Source organism: Aptenodytes patagonicus, chromosome 25 (assembly GCF_965638725.1).
Source record: "Aptenodytes patagonicus chromosome 25, bAptPat1.pri.cur, whole genome shotgun sequence".
NCBI classification, from domain to species: Eukaryota; Metazoa; Chordata; class Aves; order Sphenisciformes; family Spheniscidae; genus Aptenodytes; species Aptenodytes patagonicus.
The window spans coordinates 1,235,106-1,252,408 of NC_134973.1; the positions used below are offsets into that span (position 1 = coordinate 1,235,106).

The 17,303-nt window shown below is 55.9% G+C and overlaps 1 protein-coding gene across 21 annotated transcripts in view; it reads right to left on the bottom strand.

Annotated features, from left to right (window-relative positions):
- Nucleotides 1-17,303, bottom strand: part of TCF3 (transcription factor 3) — a 75,673-nt gene that overhangs the window by 10,261 nt on the left and 48,109 nt on the right. For 9 of the 21 annotated variants that reach the window (XM_076359455.1, XM_076359463.1, XM_076359457.1 and 6 more), the window contains exons 6-13: nt 13,551-13,618; nt 10,121-10,250; nt 8,491-8,543; nt 3,647-3,749; nt 3,211-3,350; nt 2,888-3,014; nt 1,934-1,995; nt 1,062-1,140 (exon numbers count right to left, since the gene is read on the bottom strand). In XM_076359455.1, coding sequence (XP_076215570.1) covers nt 1,062-1,140; nt 1,934-1,995; nt 2,888-3,014; nt 3,211-3,350; nt 3,647-3,749; nt 8,491-8,543; nt 10,121-10,250; nt 13,551-13,618 — 762 coding nt within the window. The remainder of the gene's footprint in view (nt 1-1,061; nt 1,141-1,933; nt 1,996-2,887; nt 3,015-3,210; nt 3,351-3,646; nt 3,750-8,490; nt 8,544-10,120; nt 10,251-13,550; nt 13,619-17,303) is intronic. The other 12 variants (XM_076359472.1, XM_076359471.1, XM_076359474.1 and 9 more) reach the window with 3 other exon arrangements.

Genomic DNA, 17,303 nt, shown 5'->3' on the forward strand with positions numbered 1-17,303 from the left:
ACCGGCCACCGCGGCACCACACAGGCCACCATGGCACTGCACGGGGCTGGTCACACCGCACATACAAAGCCAGCCACGCCACACACGGGCACAGGTCTTTCCCCTGCTCCCCGTCACTGCTCTGCGAGGCAGCAGGGTGCCCACAGAGGCGTTTCATCTCAGAGCAGGTGCTAGCCTTATCTCGCAGCAATGCCGTGAGAGGTCACAGTCTGATCCCATGTGCCTCCCGTGGAAATCTCTGTTCAGCCCCTGCTAAGGGCTCGCCTCTGCTCTGCCTCAGCAGGAAACTGAGCTCAAGCCTTCAGACCTCGAGAGGTTTTTAAATTGATATCATCTCAGTGAGCAGGCAGCGAGCACACACGCTGTGCTCGCTCCGACCCCAGGGGAGCAGCAGGCTGGCACATGTACCCTGGGCACCGAGGGGCCTCAGTGCCAGCTCTGCTGAGCAGAAACGAGACCTCTCCCGCCGGACGGGAGCAGAGACGGGCTTTCGTCAGGCACTGAAAATGGTTTTTAACTAGTTGGCTGCTTCCCAGTTCCCACTGCACTCCTCCCACGGGAGACAAAACCAGGGACAAACTCTCCCAGCCTCACCAAGATAGGATGCTCAGGGACAGGGTCTGTCTGAAGCGGGTCCCAGGGAGTGGCAGCGATGATTTTAACTCAAGCATGCGGTGGTGCTACCATGTGGGCCAGGCTCGCGCCTCCAGCAGAGCTGCCTGCTAAAATTCCTCTGCAGGGGCAAAGCCAGGCGCAGGCAGAGCCGTTCCCTCACGCGTGCGGCTTTTACCCCACCCGGGCACTGCTCAGCTCCAACCGGGGGAAAAGCTACAACCAATTAAAGCAGACGGACATGCAATTTCACAGGAGACATTTAAAAATTATCTTCAAGTTTGCTTGTCCTTCCTCTTCACTCTCCTGCTTTTAAAAATAAATGGGATTTGGCGAGATTGCCAAAAACGTCTTTAATGAGGGGCTGATCTGGGAAGTACACTGCCTTGGACCTCCTGAAAGCACACTTGACATCCCCCTTTACACAAAAAGCAACATTTTTCACCTACCTGCAAGCCCCTGAGGGGAGCCGACCGGTGTAGAGGGGTTTGACGAGAAGTTATTGCTAGAGTGATCGGGGGAATAAATCTGGAGCGAGAGAAGCAGGGCACGGTCAGCAGCGCCCACCCCTGCGACGGCTCTCCCCGTCCCCAGCAGCACCAGCAAGCCCAGGTGCAGCGAGGACCACCCCATGGCACCTCCCTTCCCATACCAACACCAGCTCCCAGCCAGCGTGACGGGCCAGCCCGCTCATCACCCCGCAGCTCCCCCATTAACACTGGGGTCTCTCTCTGTCCCCACTGCCGCCGTCTCTGCAGCTACAGCCTCCATCCTTCAGGTCCCACCTCGGAGGGAAGCGAGAGCCCCAAGAAATTATTGCAGGGTGCAGTGCTGAGCACCCCTCTGCCACCATGCAGAAGCAAAGGTCCCTGCACTGAACGGGACAGATGAAACCTCAAGCTCCGACAGCCCAGTGGGACCAGTGCCCTCCAGTTTGAACCAGCACATGCAGGGCCAGGAATACTGGGACCTGAAAGTCCTGCTATGAGGGCTGCACAGGGTCGTCTTGCCAGACCAGCACCAGGCTGGGCGGCCGCAGAGCTGGGTCATGGACATGGGTCTGTGGGGCCACCATAACGTCCATTGCCTCAGTTTCCCTGTCTGCCAAAAGGTGCTTTTGCACAGTGCCAGGACTCAGGATGGCAGCACACAGAGGGGGGGAAAACCCTCCCCTCAGAGGCTGCCACGTTTTTGGGGTGCATTCACCCAAACTTCTCAATGTGTCCGTCTTCCCTGCTGCTTAGAGGGTCCCTATTATAGAGAGCAGGTCCAACGCTGCGACAGGACAGGGACCGGGTCAAGGATCTGCAGAAACTCTTACTGAAGCTAGTGCCTTCCCGAGTGCGTCTCCCGAGCTCCCAGCTGTGGTTCCTCTGTTACCTGCTGAGAAAGGACACAGACATCAGTGCCAGGGAGCCAGAAACCCAGCAGGACAAGGCACCCGTACAAGACCTTCTCTGGGGTCGCCTGCTCTGAGATTGAAATTTCTCGCTTACTGCTTTGCTTGAAAATTAAGTGGATGCCCAGCTCGGAGCAGCCCGGATGAAGGCACACACACCCCGGCAGCTTTCATGGGGCTGTGGGAATGTCTTTATAAGACACTGGGTCGAAGGTGTCATGCCATCAACAGCAATCAAATGTCTCTGCTGCAGCGCAGCCCATTTTCATGGGGCATCTTAAGCCCCTACAATCCCAAACTTGCTTCCCCTCCTCTAAACAAGGGTTTTTCTATGAATCAGGGTCAGGATCCTCATTTCCTGGGGAACACGAGTTCATTTCAGTAACCGGTTTTGTAACAGGTTCAGCAGGGTTAGAGATTAAAGCACTCAAGGGTTTAACGTGGTATCCAAATGCAGCACAAACATTCCTATTCTGGATTTAGACGAACGGCTTCACACATACCCCCACCTTCCCTCAACGCAAGTGCAAATCCTTCCCGCCACGGCACCTCCACGAGATAATGTCACAGATCTTGGTCTCCTCCCAGATCCACCAAGCGAGCTGTAAACCCCCAAGCCAGCACCCCGTCCCCCTGCTGTAGCCTGCCCAGGTATCCAGCAGCAATAACCTCGCTGTGCCTCTTCCTCACGCAGTAACTCCATGCACGGGTGACACACAACGGATAAAAAGTGGCCGGGTACATCAGACGCAGATATCACAGCCTCGGGCATCAGAGGTTTGCACGAGACTTTGATTTTCCAGTTAAGCCTCTGCGTGGCAGTGGAGCGAGGGGGGTCATGCTGGGGACCACTGCGCACCCGGGGGCCATACGTACCCATCATGCTGTCCGTCCCGCTGATCGGGGGCGTGTGACTGGAGACACCGTACGGCGTGGAGGCAGAGGAAAAGCCAGACACAGAAGGGAGTCCGCCGTTAACCTCTCCTGAATGAAGCTGGTAGTTCTAGCAGAGAGGGGGAGAGGGGTGAGAGGTGCCCTCGAAAGGCTGCCGGGCTTCAGCGTCCGGGCCAGGACCCAGGCCCTCCCTGTCGGCAGCTGCCCCAAGCCAACAGCTACGGGACGAGGTGACGCGCCACCACCACCAGCTGGCTGAGCAGAGCCCCCCAGCCCGCCCGCGGGGCAGCGCGGGGACGCATTACCATGCGTTCATGCTGATGTAAACTGTTGAAGCCGCTGGACTGCGGGAGCGGGGAGGAGGAGCTGCCCAGCATGGCACCGTAACTCGACTGGCTCATGGCACCCGGTGAACTCCACAGGTCTGGCGAGTTATGGAGCCCGTCTGGAAGGAAAACCAGAGCTGAGCGGGGCAGAGACGCCAGCATGTGTCCCACAGCCCACACGGCGGCAAGTCAGCCCAGGCTGAGGGGCTGTGTCTGTCCCCATCGCGTCCTGCCTACGCTGAGCATCACCCGCTGTGCAAATCGGAGCCACTTCAGGGCTGCTTTGTGTCTCATGCACTCCTGCCCCGAGCTCCCTCCATCTCATGGGCTGTGCAATTCCTCCCATCGTCCGTAATGGGCCAGGCAGCCCCTGCTCTGGCCAGCTCGCAGGATGCCAGAGTTGTTAATAACTCACCTGCCATATAAAAGGCTCCGGGATACACAGTGCTGGGAGGTTTCGAGGGAGTATATCCAGCTGGATCCCTGCTGTAGTCATCACCTGAGTTGGATGGATACACCTGTGGGGCAGGAAAGGGGTTGAAGAGAAGTGCTTGTCCACCCCACGGTCCCACATCCTCCCCATGGGTCACCCCACCCTGCGCAGCTTCGCTTTTATTCATCACAGCAGATGACAGAGTCGGTCCCACAGCAAAGCCAGGGAGGGAACCGAAGCAGCTCAGCTGAAGTCACGGCGGCGGTACCGAACGGCGTAGCTCTGCTGGGGGGCGGCGCAGGGGACGGGACCATCGCGCAGAGACGTCCCCGTCTGCCTTCCCGTAACAGCGCAGATCCCCGCAGCCCCCTCCTGCAGAAGGCGCCGGTGCTGGCAGAAGTTTCAACTCTCCGCTCTAGTTCCTTTTTCTGCGGTTATAACTTTTTATGGGTAACCACAAAAGCAATCATTTCTGCGTGCTAACCCCGCACCCAAGGGTGCGGGCTGGGCGGTGGTGACAGGGACCGGTGAGGCTTCCGGACCTGCTCACCCCTGCGCCGACCCTGCCGTACGCTGGGCTGCAGCACCGCACTGGGAGCAGCCGCTCCTGAACACGGCCTGTGCTCAAACCCTGCATGGAAATCAGCCTGTCCCGCTCGAGGGGAAACTGAGGCATGGGGGAAGCATTGAGCTGAGGGCTGCGCAGTCCCTCAAAAGGGATGTCACACGGGAGGGGACGGCTCTCGGACAGCTTTCGGCCAGATTTCTGCAGCACCGTTCAGCTACATTATTTACAGCATATTATGCAAAAGAAAAGGCTTTTTTTTTTTATTTTCTTCTAAATTAACCAAACCCATCCCAGAAAGCCCTTACAGAAAAACATCTTGTGCCAGTGCAAAAACATACTTTTTTTTTTTTTAAAGCAGAAATTCAACACGCAAAGAAACTGAAATGCCACTCAAAATTACGTGAGAACCTTTGTTACAGCCTATTTTCATCCCCATTGATTCATTCTGAAACCGCTAATAATTTTTTTTTTAAATACACACGAAAGCAGAGGCGGGTGCAGGGGCTGGCCAGGCACACTCAGCCAGCTCTGCCTGGAAGACACAGCTCTCTTTGGAAAGGAAACCTGCCCTGAGTTTCTCTGTCCCCCCACCCGGCCAGTTCCCTCCGACCCCAGGTCCTCACCCAGCAAGAAGGGGCAAAATTGTTTCTGTGTTTCTGTAACTGCCCAGAACACCAAGAATTTCTTCTTTTTTTTGGGGGGGGGGGGTAATAGAAAATAAGGGTCTTTTCTTTTTGAAAAAAAAAAAGCTCTGAAAAGCACCAGTGACTGCACTTAAATATATTGCTTCATTTTCCCCTGGCAGCCCAGGTTCCTGCTTCTCGGAGCAGCTTCCCTCAAAGCTGGGCAAGTTCAGAGCCCCGGGGGCAGCCCCGGCCCCTCGCCGCCAGTCAGCCGTTGGGCAGCGGGCGGACGGACCCTGCGGGGCAACGGGGAGCTGAAAGCAACTTGCGGGCATCGGTGCCACAGACTGAGACTGGGGAACTTGTAAAATAAAGAAAAGAAAAGAAAAAAAAAAAAAGAAATAAAAATAAAATAAAGAGAGGGGGAAGGGAAAAACCTGACAGACGCTGGCAGCTGCCCTCCGTCCCTCACTCAAAAAAGAAAATTCACGGCGCTTCGCCTTTGTGTGGCATCGCAGGACAGCGTCGGGGCGAAGCGGGCGTGCAGAGCCGCGCGTGGGCAGCGCGTGCGGCCGGGGAGAGCGGGGGAATGGAGGAGGCTGCAAAGAACAAGAATCCAGTAAATTGACTTTTCCTATAATTTGATTAAATAGCGGGAGCTGGGACAGGGAATCGAATGAAGCACGTCTAATAGCCCCGCGCCATCTGCCAGGGGCTGGCACCTGGCCAGCGCGCGAGGCAGCTGTGCGGCAGCAGAGCGGGCGCGGGGGGGCCGCAGCGAGCTGCAACATCCATTTAATAAATCCAGAGCGAAAATAAGAAGAATAAAATAGCAGGGATGAGCGGACCAGGCTTGCAAAGAGGGGGGAGTTTGTCTTGCTGCGTATCTGCCCTGCTCTGCCATCCCCGACCCCCCATCTCCTGTTGCACCCCAGCGGGCCAGGTTTCACCCCAGGAGTGGCACTGGCCCCTCCAAATCTTTCATTTCCCTGCTCAGTGCAGGGGAGGCTGTGAAAAGCCAACTCCGCTCTTCCCCGCACCGGCCAAGCGAGGAGCATCCCAGCCCCGCCGCGTGCGGGGGAGCCAGCCCAGCCGGCGGCCGCCGGCCAAGCGCCGCAGGAAACAGTAAATCAGCGCCAGGTCCCTGCTCCCCACCCCGCGGCCCCAGCCCTCGCGTCGGCAGCTCCGGCGGCAGCCTCGGGGACCTCCAGGTGAGGTCATTTCCTCCGGTTGAAATTGCCAGCGCGGCGAGAGAGCCGCTTGAAAAGCCCCAGCGCTGGGATTTGCAGGGCTTTGTGGTGGTGGTTTTTTTTTTTTTCCCCCTCCCTGTTTTTCTTGCTTAAATGCATGAACCGGGGTGGGACTTCAGGCAGACTAAAGCTAAACAGAGCGGTGACCAGACTGCGAATTCACAGGCTGAAACGGCTCCCAGCCACCACACTCACTGCGGCAACAAAACCCTGAAGGTTTGTTGCACAAAAATGCCTCCCCGGCTTCCTCCGGCAAAGCCGGCCAACGTGCAGCAGGGGTTCGGGGGGCCTCATCCAGCCCCGGGTCCTGTGCCTGGACACGCCAGCCCGCGGGGGAGTGCAGGAGCAAGCACTAACCCTGCTTTCCAGCTCCACGTCGCAGGGAGGCTCAAAGGGGCTCCGTGCTCCGGGGGCAGCCCCAGCACGAGCCGCTGCCCCAGGCCAGCACCTATTTCACAAGAACTAACCCCAAAGGGACGTGGGTTACAAGCACAGATACCTCGGCGCCCGTCCGCAGTCAGAGCCGCCGCCCCTGCCCGGCATCGCCTTCCACATCCCTCTCTAACCATCTCACACCGCCAGTGCCTCTTGGTGCCTTTGGCGGAATCACTCCCCTTTCAGCCACCCTCAACTATTCCAGCCGCTGACCTCTCCGAGTTTTCAAAGCAGCTAGGGAATTACAGATTAAAGCACTTTATTTTAATAAGGTGCTGATTAACCTGTTTATTTTGCACGGGGTCCAGCGATAACACGGGGTGGGCTCCTCCGCAGGCAAGTCAGACAAGAAAGACCCTTTGATCCGCTGCCTTTGAGGCCGGCGACTCCTTTTGCTCCACGCTTCTCTCGCCGCCTCGGTGCCAATTTCTCTCCCCAGGTGTGGAAGTTCAAAAACAAACCAAGAAGCCGGAGGTCACGGCAAAGAGAGGGCAGCGGAAAGAGGCAGCACCGGCCCGTACAGCAAAAACTGGAGCTTTGAGGTCAAGGGGCAGCCAGTGCTTTCTGGGCTGGAAAAGCCTGTGTGCAGGTGTCGGCTCAGACACAGGGAAGGGGCTGAGTCTTGGTAAACGCTGAGCGGCTCTTCCTGTGGGAATCGGGGCCCTTTAGGCACCGCCAGCACGACGGGCAGCAAGCCCCGTCACCTTTGAAATCCGAGGCCAATAAAGGGCCATTTGTCGGGAACGATGTTTTCCCCACATGTCGACTGGGGTTTAAAAGCTCCGAATTTCACACAAACTCGACGCAGCGATAGGGATTCTGCCTCGAGCAGGTTTTCCCTGTTAAAACACAGACTCTTGGAGCAACTCAGCACTGCTGACTGGAGCTGGTTTCTGCATGATGTGGGTCCGCAGGGACCCCCCCAACACCCTCCGGTCTGCGAGCCCAATCCGGCAAGCCCTTGGTGCCTTCCTCTCTCCCTCCATCCTCCCAACTTCAGCATCTCAGGGTCCGCTTCCAAAGGCAGAGCCCGTGGTGGAGGTTACAGACCAAGCTTTGCGCTAGCAGTGAAGGAACGCCACAGCACGAGATTTCCCCCATGGGTGGACGCACACAGGTGTTCCCCGGTGAATGGGGGAGTGGGCACCCGCTTCACGTCGCATCAGCATCAGCTTTGGCAGCGAGCGGCACGACACGCTCGGGCAAGGGCCCGTCTCCAGCGCAGCCCCAGCCTGAGCTCCAGCTCGCCTGCAGGACAGAGCCCGCCCGTCCCCCTGCAAGCACGCAAACGCTCCGGCGAGGAATGCAGCCGCGGCCGCCACACAGCCAGACAGCTCCCATATTCCTGCAGGAACCCTCCAGCCCGCTCCAATTAGCTTTCCTGGAGATCCCATTACTTCTAGCCACAAAGACATTGTTCAGTTTATGCCCCTGTAACAGCCGCGGGAGCACGGCTAACGTATTCCTACAGGCTGCTCGGCTTTCTTATAAAACAGCCCAGGCAGCGCACACACCTGGAGCAGCCCCAGCTGCCTGCCCGCATTACAACTGGTTTGGTTTCCCTTCTGGAGTGAAATCCAATCACACCAAATATTACATTTCACTCGGGCACTCGCGACATAACGTCAAACAGACGAGAGCCAGCAAGGGCAGGAAGCGATGGGTCCGGGCTCCGGCCGGGGAGGTGCCACCACCGGCTGCTCTGCAAGGGGAGCACTGCAGTTCCTTCTCTCCGATTAGTGCCCCAGCACTGCAGCCTTCCCCATTTCGCCTGTGTAGGAAGCTGTAGCTGGGAAAACCCTTCCTCGTCCTGCTAAAATCCAAGCCCTCGATGTTTGGGGTGGCCGGACCCGTAGGGCCGGCAGCTCTCGCGGCAGAGGGAGCAGGGACGCCCAGAGGATGGAGGAACTGGGAGGGGATACCTGCAGGGAAAACACTCCTGCCACTTACCGAGGAGGGGAGTCCAGGAGGCACCTTCCGAACCTTTTTGGGCTGTCCATCTGCTTTAAAGAAAAGAAGAGAGGATCTAACTTTTGAAGGGGGTTAGCGGGAGGGAAAACAACAAGCTATAGCTAAAAGCATCCGAGGATGTAAGATGCAGGTACAAATAGGGCTCAGATCCCAAATGCCCCGTAGCCAAAGAAGTGTCAATAGTAAAAATGTCTGAGGATGAACCTCTCCTCCCCATCTCATCTGCACCCTTTGAGGGCGGGTTTCACCCACAGAGTTCACAGGGCAGTCTCTCTCCTGAAACACCGTGATGAGAGGTGCTCACCACACAGAGAACGGCTGCGCTTGCTCTTTGGGAGAGACTGAGCCCATAAATAACCCCTCGTTGTTTGGGTTTTTTGGTTTTTTTTTTTTGAAACAATTTAACTTGAAGTGGGTTTGCAGAGAGAGGATGCAGAAAGAGGACAAATGCAGGGATGGGGCTGTATTTTCATTTGCTCCTTATACAGCAATATACTTGGGAAAGCTTCACCGCTGCAGGAAGGCAGGGACAACGCTTGCCCCAGGCCGGTCCCTCCCCAGCCCATCTCTCCAGGTCCAGCTCCGAGGGGGGAGGACACGGTGTCCTGGGGGAAGGGAGACAATTCAGGGAGGTGGTGGGGGAAACATCCCAAGAAGTGGCTCAAGGGGAAGCACTGCTTAAAAATCTGGGTTTTTTTTTTAGTTCACAATTAAGGAAAGCCCCAGCTGGGGGGGTGCAGGATGCTAACACAGCAAGTCTGCCAAGCCAGGGACTCTGCCGGGTTGTAGCTCAGGAGGAGAAATTCATCACACAGAGTGACCCGATGCAAAAGAATCATTTTCCAGGCTGACAGCATAAACCAGTAACGTTTTAAAGTGGCAATATCAAAGTGGATGCCTTTTTCTGAAAAGAACTGGAAAAAATACATGTAACACTGGGTCGCTTCTGGTTTCGTTTGTTGGGGAAAGTCCAAAATAGCAGCAAGAATGTGACTTTGGAGGGTGCGGGGGGAACTATGACAAGAAACACAAGTTCTGGAGAACTGGGGCTTGTCTTCACTCGAAAGTTAAATTCACACCCAACCTTAGCCTTCGTTAAAAGCAAAATGGCTTATTCCCAGGTAGATCCAGGTGTGGGCAACTCCTGCTCTGGAACATCGAAGCAGGCAGGCGGGCAGGGAGAGGTCCCGGAGCAAACATCGCCTGCATCCCAGGGCACAGCTCCCATGCCCCAGCAGAGCACCCGGACCTCACACCGCTTCTTAGCGACTTGTTCCTGGCAGTCCTGTTTGCTTGCAGCAGGACAAGGGCTCCAAGGAGGCCCATCGGCCATAAAAACAGCCTCGAAGGCAGCCCAAGGTTTTCCAGGAACGACTACTGATGTGCAGTGTGGCTGAAGGCATTTTTAGAAGAACAACCTCAAGCCATTTGCTGCTTTCACTTAATCTGACATTTTCCAGAAAGAAGGAAATTCTGCATGACTGAGCCCAAACCCCCTTTTCAAAAAATTATATATATATATATATATATATATTTCCCCCTTCCCCTAAAAAAAGCCAATGCCAAATTCACACCTGTGTCACCCCGAGGGTGACATGAAGCGACTTACCTATGTTGCTCTCAGCACCTCTTCTGCGAGGATTGTTGGGGTAAGAAAAATACTGAGACCCCCCTTTCACCCCGGTGGGGGAAAGCGTGCTCGGACTCGCGATTCCCATTTCACTGGGCAGGAAACCAGTCTGCAAACAAGGAGACAGAAAAGCCCTTCCATGTAATTACGCTGGAAAACCACCGCGCTCGCTGGGAGAGAACAGAGCCGCCTTGAGCTGCCTTCGCACAAGTTCAGCCAGGGGGCGGGGGGGAAGGGGCTGGGAATAAGACAAGCCGACAGGCCAGAAGGAAAACACAAATACGTAAACATGGGGGTAGCTATAGGGGAATACACGTGCAATAAGAAAAGGGTCTTTCAAGCTGTGTTTTCTCGCTGGATCCCAGCAAGGAAGCTCTCTACAAACCAAGGATGCAAACGAGCACGTGCCATCGTGGGGAGCATCGTGGTCCCACGCTCACCTTGCTGCCCACGAGGGCAGGATGAGACCCTGCCGATGGTTTTATCGGCCCAGCCTGCTGAAGGTAAAGGGGAGGTGACAGTCAGGCCGAGAGGTTTGTCAGGCAGTGCTCCCCACCTGTCTTGCCAGCCTGCCCGCAAACCAAAGGGGTCGGAAGCATCTGCTGGAGGCAGCAAGCTCTGCCCACACGGAGGCAAACAGACTTACTCGGGACAAAACTCTTCCCTCACCGCCTCCGAGGTTTTACGGCAAGGGATTACAGTTTCTGATGCGATCAGTGCTTTGGTGCCTGCGGGGGACACACCTGATGGGCACTGTGTGTCCACCCGTCCTCAAAAGGCACATCCGACCGAACGGCCCCATGCTGCCCCTGACCCCTGCGACGCCGTCGGGGACCCGGCCAGGGCAGAGGACAGATACAGCGCTCACCCACTGGCAAACCCGGGAGCCCCCAGGCTGTCACATCTCTAACATGCCTAAACCGACCGCAAGAGACAGGAGAGGTTACACAGCCGGCAGCCCATCTGACTGTGCCTCTCCCAGTCCCCCCCAGCCGTAAAACCCAGCCTGGGGTGCCGGCACTGACAAGTTTCTCTCCCATCCCCAGCGCCGCACAGCCGGACCCATCATGGACGATGCAAAGGAGCCTGCAACGCCTCTGCTGGGGATGGTTTTCTCTTGCATTTTATCAGGGAAAAGTCAAATCCCCCTTTCTAAAAAGAGGAAACTCCTCCCTCGTGTTTGTCCCAGCTGACCTTGGGCACTCTGGGAAGCAGCGTGAAGCTGGCAGGAGCCGGAGCTCAGGGTGCTCGCTGGCTCCCAGGATGGAGCAAGTGTGCCTTTGCTCCAGGAGCGCAGCCCGCCGGCATTGCTCCTTTCACCTTGGGAGAAAGTTAAATGTATTTACATGGAATTTAAGAGGGCTGGCAAAGGGCCTTTAAGTAACAAAAGCTTAGCTTTGACCCATCTTCCGAGGGCAACACGTTGAAGTAAAGGAGGATTTCAGGCTTTTGAGAAACTGGAAAGAAAAACCCACTGCTTTAAAACTCCGTCTCCTCCAGAAAGGGGTCGGGGAGGGAAAGAGGAGCTCATGTATTCACAGCTGGTGAAATTCCTGCAATCTGTTCCACCGGTCATATTACCTTTGCACTGAAACCGCTACGCGCCACGGAGCAGCCCAGCCAAGAAAAGCAAGTGGCATAGCACCCTGGAGGAGATCCTGGAGGGCTGAGTTGCTGCTGCCCAGCTCCTCCAGTGGGTACCTCCAGAGAGGCACTGAGAATTTAAGGCAATTTCCCAGAGAAAGGGATTTTCTTCCCCTTCCCTCTCCCTGGGGATGCCTCCAGAGGTGGTTAAGGGTTAAACGATGGGGGAGGCACAGCTCTGCCCTGGAGGAGGGTGTTCTGGGGAGGAACGTGCTCCCCATCCAGGGCATCTGCCACTGGACAATTTTCCAGCGCTTTTCAAAAAGAAAAAAACCAGGTCAAACTCCCCCCCAAAACCGGAGCCAGAAGCAACAACTGTTCTGGGGGCCACAGCGAGCGTGCAGACGGCCCCGCTCGCCTCCCGCCGCCCCGCACAAGAGGGGTTTTGTCTCCCCTCCACATCAAACGGGCTCCGTCTCCTGCTCTGCCACCCGATCCGGACCCGTGCGCCCGCGCCAGGGCCTCTCCCAGCCCACAGCACCATTTGCCCACCCTGTTTCTGTTACCTTATATCTCCCCCTCCTCCATGAAACCCCAGCAAAACCGTAACATTAAAAAGCAAGGCTTGGCGTCTGTCCCATTTTTATTTTAGCAGCTTCAGTGGTAAATTAAATCCACTCTGGCACAGACAGCCAGCACAGCTGTTTCAGCAAAGGAAACATCCTCAGTTCAGAGAAGAGGAAATTATGACAAATTTGTGTAAAATTAAAACATGTAATATGTGTGTGTATACATGTATAAAATAAAAAGCTGTCCAGTCAAAAGCTGCTCCCTTGAATAAAATGGTGGGACTGTTTCCCCGGGGCCATGCTCGGGCACTGACGGGGCAGTTGCAGCAACACATCAAAGCGGAGGTGCTTGCTCCTTCCCGAAAAACTATTTCTGGATGCCGGTGGCAGCAGGCTAGATTATCTCAGGGCTGGTCGACTGCGTTCCCGGGCTCTGATTTACGCCTCTGGTATTCCCCACGGGAAGCAACTTTTTCCCCACGGCACAGCCCTGGTCCTCCCGTCGGGGTTCACATGGGGTGACCCAACAGGGCAGGGCTGTTGCTGCAAGAGGCAGCTCTCCCATGCCATGTCCCTCCCTGATTGTGCAGATGAGCATCTGCTGCAGGTCCTGCATTGACAGAACCACCATAAAACCAAAACACCGCCCAATATCCTTCAAAATGATGCTACAACAGCACAGAAACCATCTCGCAGACTCTCCCTCCCCTTAACTGGTGAGTGGGGGGACACGGGAATGCTGGCCAGGGCACAGGGGGATGCTGGTCGGGGAGGGAGAGCATGCAGCACCAGGCACGGTGCTTGAGAGCCCCAAGGCAGGCAGCCGGAGGGAGAAGGTGCCTCCCGGAGCCCTCCTCTGCCCGCGGCCACCCTGTCACAAGGAAAGGTGTCGCTTGGATCCAACTCACTGAAACTCCCTCCGAGGGCAGTGTTGGCTAGGTCATGTCTGATTAAACACAAATCAGTTAGAAACAGGATTAACAATAAAATAAGTGAGTCTGAAGAGGTTTTGAAAAGAACTGAGAAGCTGCTACAACCCCATTTTCTAAACTCTGACAACTCTTCTGAGCCAGCAACACACACTCGTATAAACTCCTGACACTCAACAGACGTTTCTGAGCAGAGCAGAGGCTTTCCAGGACCTTGTGCAGAGAGGCGAGATGCAAACCACCAGGTTCCTTTTCATTCCCAGGCTCTCACTCCTAGCAGCTTAGCCAGTAAATGAAGCAAAAAATCTCAATGCATTTTATCGTTACCTGGTTTAGTCCTGGCATCCCTGTGTCTCTTCCGAATGTGGAGTACGAGGCTCTTTCACTGCTCTTCCCTACAGCGGAGAAAAGAAAAGACAAGGTTGTGTGTAAGAGGGAAGGGGAGGTTTTGCATATGCACCCCCGTGCACCCGCCCTCCCGGGGCGTCCCGCCGAGGTGAGAAGCCCGCTCTCGTAACGCAGCTTCCTCCACCCTTCTGCAGAGGTGACTGCCTCCTGTAATAGCTTGTTGCTAAAAAAGGAGCTCTTAAGTTCATGGACAGCAGGGCTCGGCTGGTCCATAAACAGCAAAACCCCAAAACTGCAGCAATGCAGGGAAGTGCTTGTGGCCATGGAAACTGGCAGTGTCAGACCAGAGCAAAAAAATCCCTCCAGACGTATTAAAAAAAGCCAGCCAAATTTGGCAGAGGCAGTGACAGAGCAAACCAAAAGCCAGGCATGAGTGACCAGACTCTGCGGGCGCTTTCCATACAATAGGAAATACAATTCCAGCGCACGCTGAGCAGCAGTGTGCGGAGCTGCGCTCCTGCTCCTTATGGCACAGGGATTACCTTCTTCCCCTTTCCTGGTGGAGATTCAACTTTCCAAAAACCCATCCAGATCTAAAGAGCAGGCATTCAATAGAAAAGCGTTTCCTTCCTTTCCAAGCCCTCTCCGTTAGGTCCCACCGGCCAGGCTCCTCCCAGACTGCGGGGCTCCTTGCAGCCAGAGCATCCCCGCCGACCGGGATGCTGCGCGGGAGCAGCCCTGTGTGAGCCGAGCCCACGTGCCCCAGTGCTGCCGAGTGAACTCTAGCACCCAGTGATGGCTTTTATCGAACATGCTCAACCTCACCCTGCCCACACACTGCTGAAAATAGTGTTTTCGGGGTGGGGTGGGGGAGAGCAGGGAAGAAACCCAACACACATGGTGAAATGTTTCCATTCTGAAATGTCCTTGCAGTCTCTTCCCTTGCAGTCACCACCCTGGAGCACACCATGGGCCCTGGGCAAGCAGCACCCATGGGTGCCAGGGCAGCGTTGCAGCCCCGGGGAAGGACCCCAGGCCAGGGAGAGAGGGAATAGCTCTACACTGTGCCTGGGGCAGCCAGCAGCACAACAGTCTGCTTTGGGGTTCCCCCCCGCAAAGTGAAATTAGACATTTTTCTAGTGGGGAACAGGCACTTTTTCATTAAAAAAAAAAAAAAAAAAAAGAAAAACTGGACTGAAAATATATGAGGAATTTTTCCCTGCTGTTAATTACAGCCTAATAACGGTGCCACCAGGGAAAAGGGGGAGGGAAGAGGGAAACGGCAGATGATGATCAAAAAGGCTTTGAACCCAGGGCAGGATGGCCCCGCTCCGGCAGCTGCCCCATGCCGGCGCAGGGGACTCTGCCCGTGATACGGCCAGGAGGCGTCGGGCTCTGCCAGCCCCCCTCCTCCCCCCCCCCCCAGCAAAAGCCCTTCCCCGAAAAGGGGCGATCGCATCCTGCCTCCAGTCTGGCTTAGTAAGCAAAATTGGGAGGGGGAGGATTTTGCCAATCTGCTTAACCTAAAGCCATCACCGAAGCCTGCTAAGATGCAGGTTAATGCACTGGGGCGACGTTTGGGCTGGCAGGCAGCTGCACACATGGTTAAGAGGTTTTGGGGAGCAGATGAAGAGAGGTGGGGAGCAAATTTCCCCAAACCAGCCCCCCTGAAGCACAGGGCAGGGAGATGGGAAGAGAGAGGAGGCTGCTTGGTTTTGTAACCTTAGCCAGGGGGCCTTGAAGTCAAGCCAAAATTTCAGAGTGGCTTCCCCCACTACAACCCCCAAACCCGAGACATCCCCCCACTTCCCGACGGTGCCGGGGGTCACAGCGTGGCACGCCAGCATCCTGCCACCCCTCACCTCCAGTGACAGCCAGACGCACTGGGCGCCGCTGCCGTTTCGTTTCAGAGGCTTAAATGTTAAGTAAACAAAGGTCAAAATGTCAGAGGACGGATTTCCTAAATGACCTAATTTTTAAAAGAGCTTAGCAGCTCTATTTGCCACAGCGCCGGCAACGTTACACAAATAACTCAACAGGTTGTGGCATCGGGCGGATCGCAATTACTCCTAAACCAGAGGAAAACCAGGGTAGCGCCATGCATTATCTGGTCAGCAACAGCCAGGCCTCCCGTCTGATAATATACTGCCGCTTCCACGCGTGGCTTGAGTGGTGAAGCGCCAAGCCAAACGCCTCTGCCGTCACCAGATAACCTCGGAACCACAGGGCTCTTGGCACGCGCGCAGGAAGACGAAGGGCAACCCAGTGCCAACTCTGCACCGTATTGCTCCAAATCCCGCTACCTTCACCTGATGGTCTTTCATGCCTCGCTCGGTTCGTGTGGGACAGCAAGCGCGCCTGGTACCAGCAATCTGCTGCACGCTTGGATCAGTGGGCGTCTCGCGGGATGGGGGAAATTGGGAAAGGGAGGGCAGCCCCCCAGGCCAGCCCCAGCGCCCTTCTTCTTCATCACATAAAAAGGAGAAAAAGCAGCAAAAACCTCAGCAGTAGAAATTTTACATGTAATTGTCCAGGAAAACAAGGCAGAAGGAAGAACGGCAAACTTTTCTGGATCGGAATGTATCTAGCCTGTTGAAAAAGTCCACAAGCTGGGCAAGAAAAAGCTGAACTTGCCAGCAGAAGGTGCTGTTTCTGCTGCCGGGGAGATGCCAGCCAGCACATGTGGCAAACCCGGTTGCGCTGGGACTCGCAAGAGTCGCCCCTTCGCAGCCACAGCCCCAGGGCACCGACCAGAAAAGGTGGCGAAACCCCAGGACCACGGCAAAGACTGGGACTGAGGCAGGTCTTGGCAGAAAACGCCAGGAATCTCCCCAAACACCATGTCGCTCCTGACCTAATTACTGAAATCCTGCAGACAGGTGTTAAGGGATCTTGGGGGGCGGGGGGGGAATATCAGAAGATACTGGGAATAAATCCCTTGAATGGGAAAGGGGTTTCCCTTGGAAATCCTATCTGTTGGATTTACCTCTGCAAATTTTAGCATGCAAAGGTGAAGCACGGCAGAGGGCACCTTGAGCAAGGCGCATCCAGAAACTGGCTGGGAGCATTTAGTATTTCCAGCTCTTCATGGCATTGCTTCACTGCGAGTCCTGGCATCCCCCTTCTGCCTTTTCCACCCCCGCCAGCTCTTTCCCCTGCCCCTTGCCTGCCCACGCCGCCTTCAACCCTGCTTAATAAGTGATTTCCCAACCTCTCTCCTCTCCCCAGCATGTTCTCTCTTGCAGGATCCGGCTGTGCCAGGCTCAGACGAAGCCTCCTCAGGACCTGCCTTCACCCTTTTGCAGAGAAACCCCTGCGCACCGTTTGCACTCTCTCCTCCCAAAGGCAGATTTGCTCCCAGGCTCGGAGACAAGGTGACAGAATAAAAACTCCTCTTTCCCGAGGTGGCCGCCAGCTCCAGCAGCGGCAGGGTTTGGCTTTGGTGCCCGGGACGATGGCAGCATCTCACCTCCACCAGAGCAAACCACGCTTTTAAGTAAACTTGTGGTTTTGCCATTTCTCTCCTCAAGACAAGCCCCGCTCGCAAATAAGCCAAGAAAAGGCGATTCAACGCTGCCTACGGGTTTTGCCAGCGCCTGCCAGGAGGAAGGCAGGTACTTTGCTGAGGTGCAGTGCCCCACGCTCCTGCCAGCCCATGGGGAGTTCACACCAGTGTCCTCGCATCACCCCGTCCCCGCGCTCCGAAATGGAGCCCCGGTGCAGCCCCGGTGC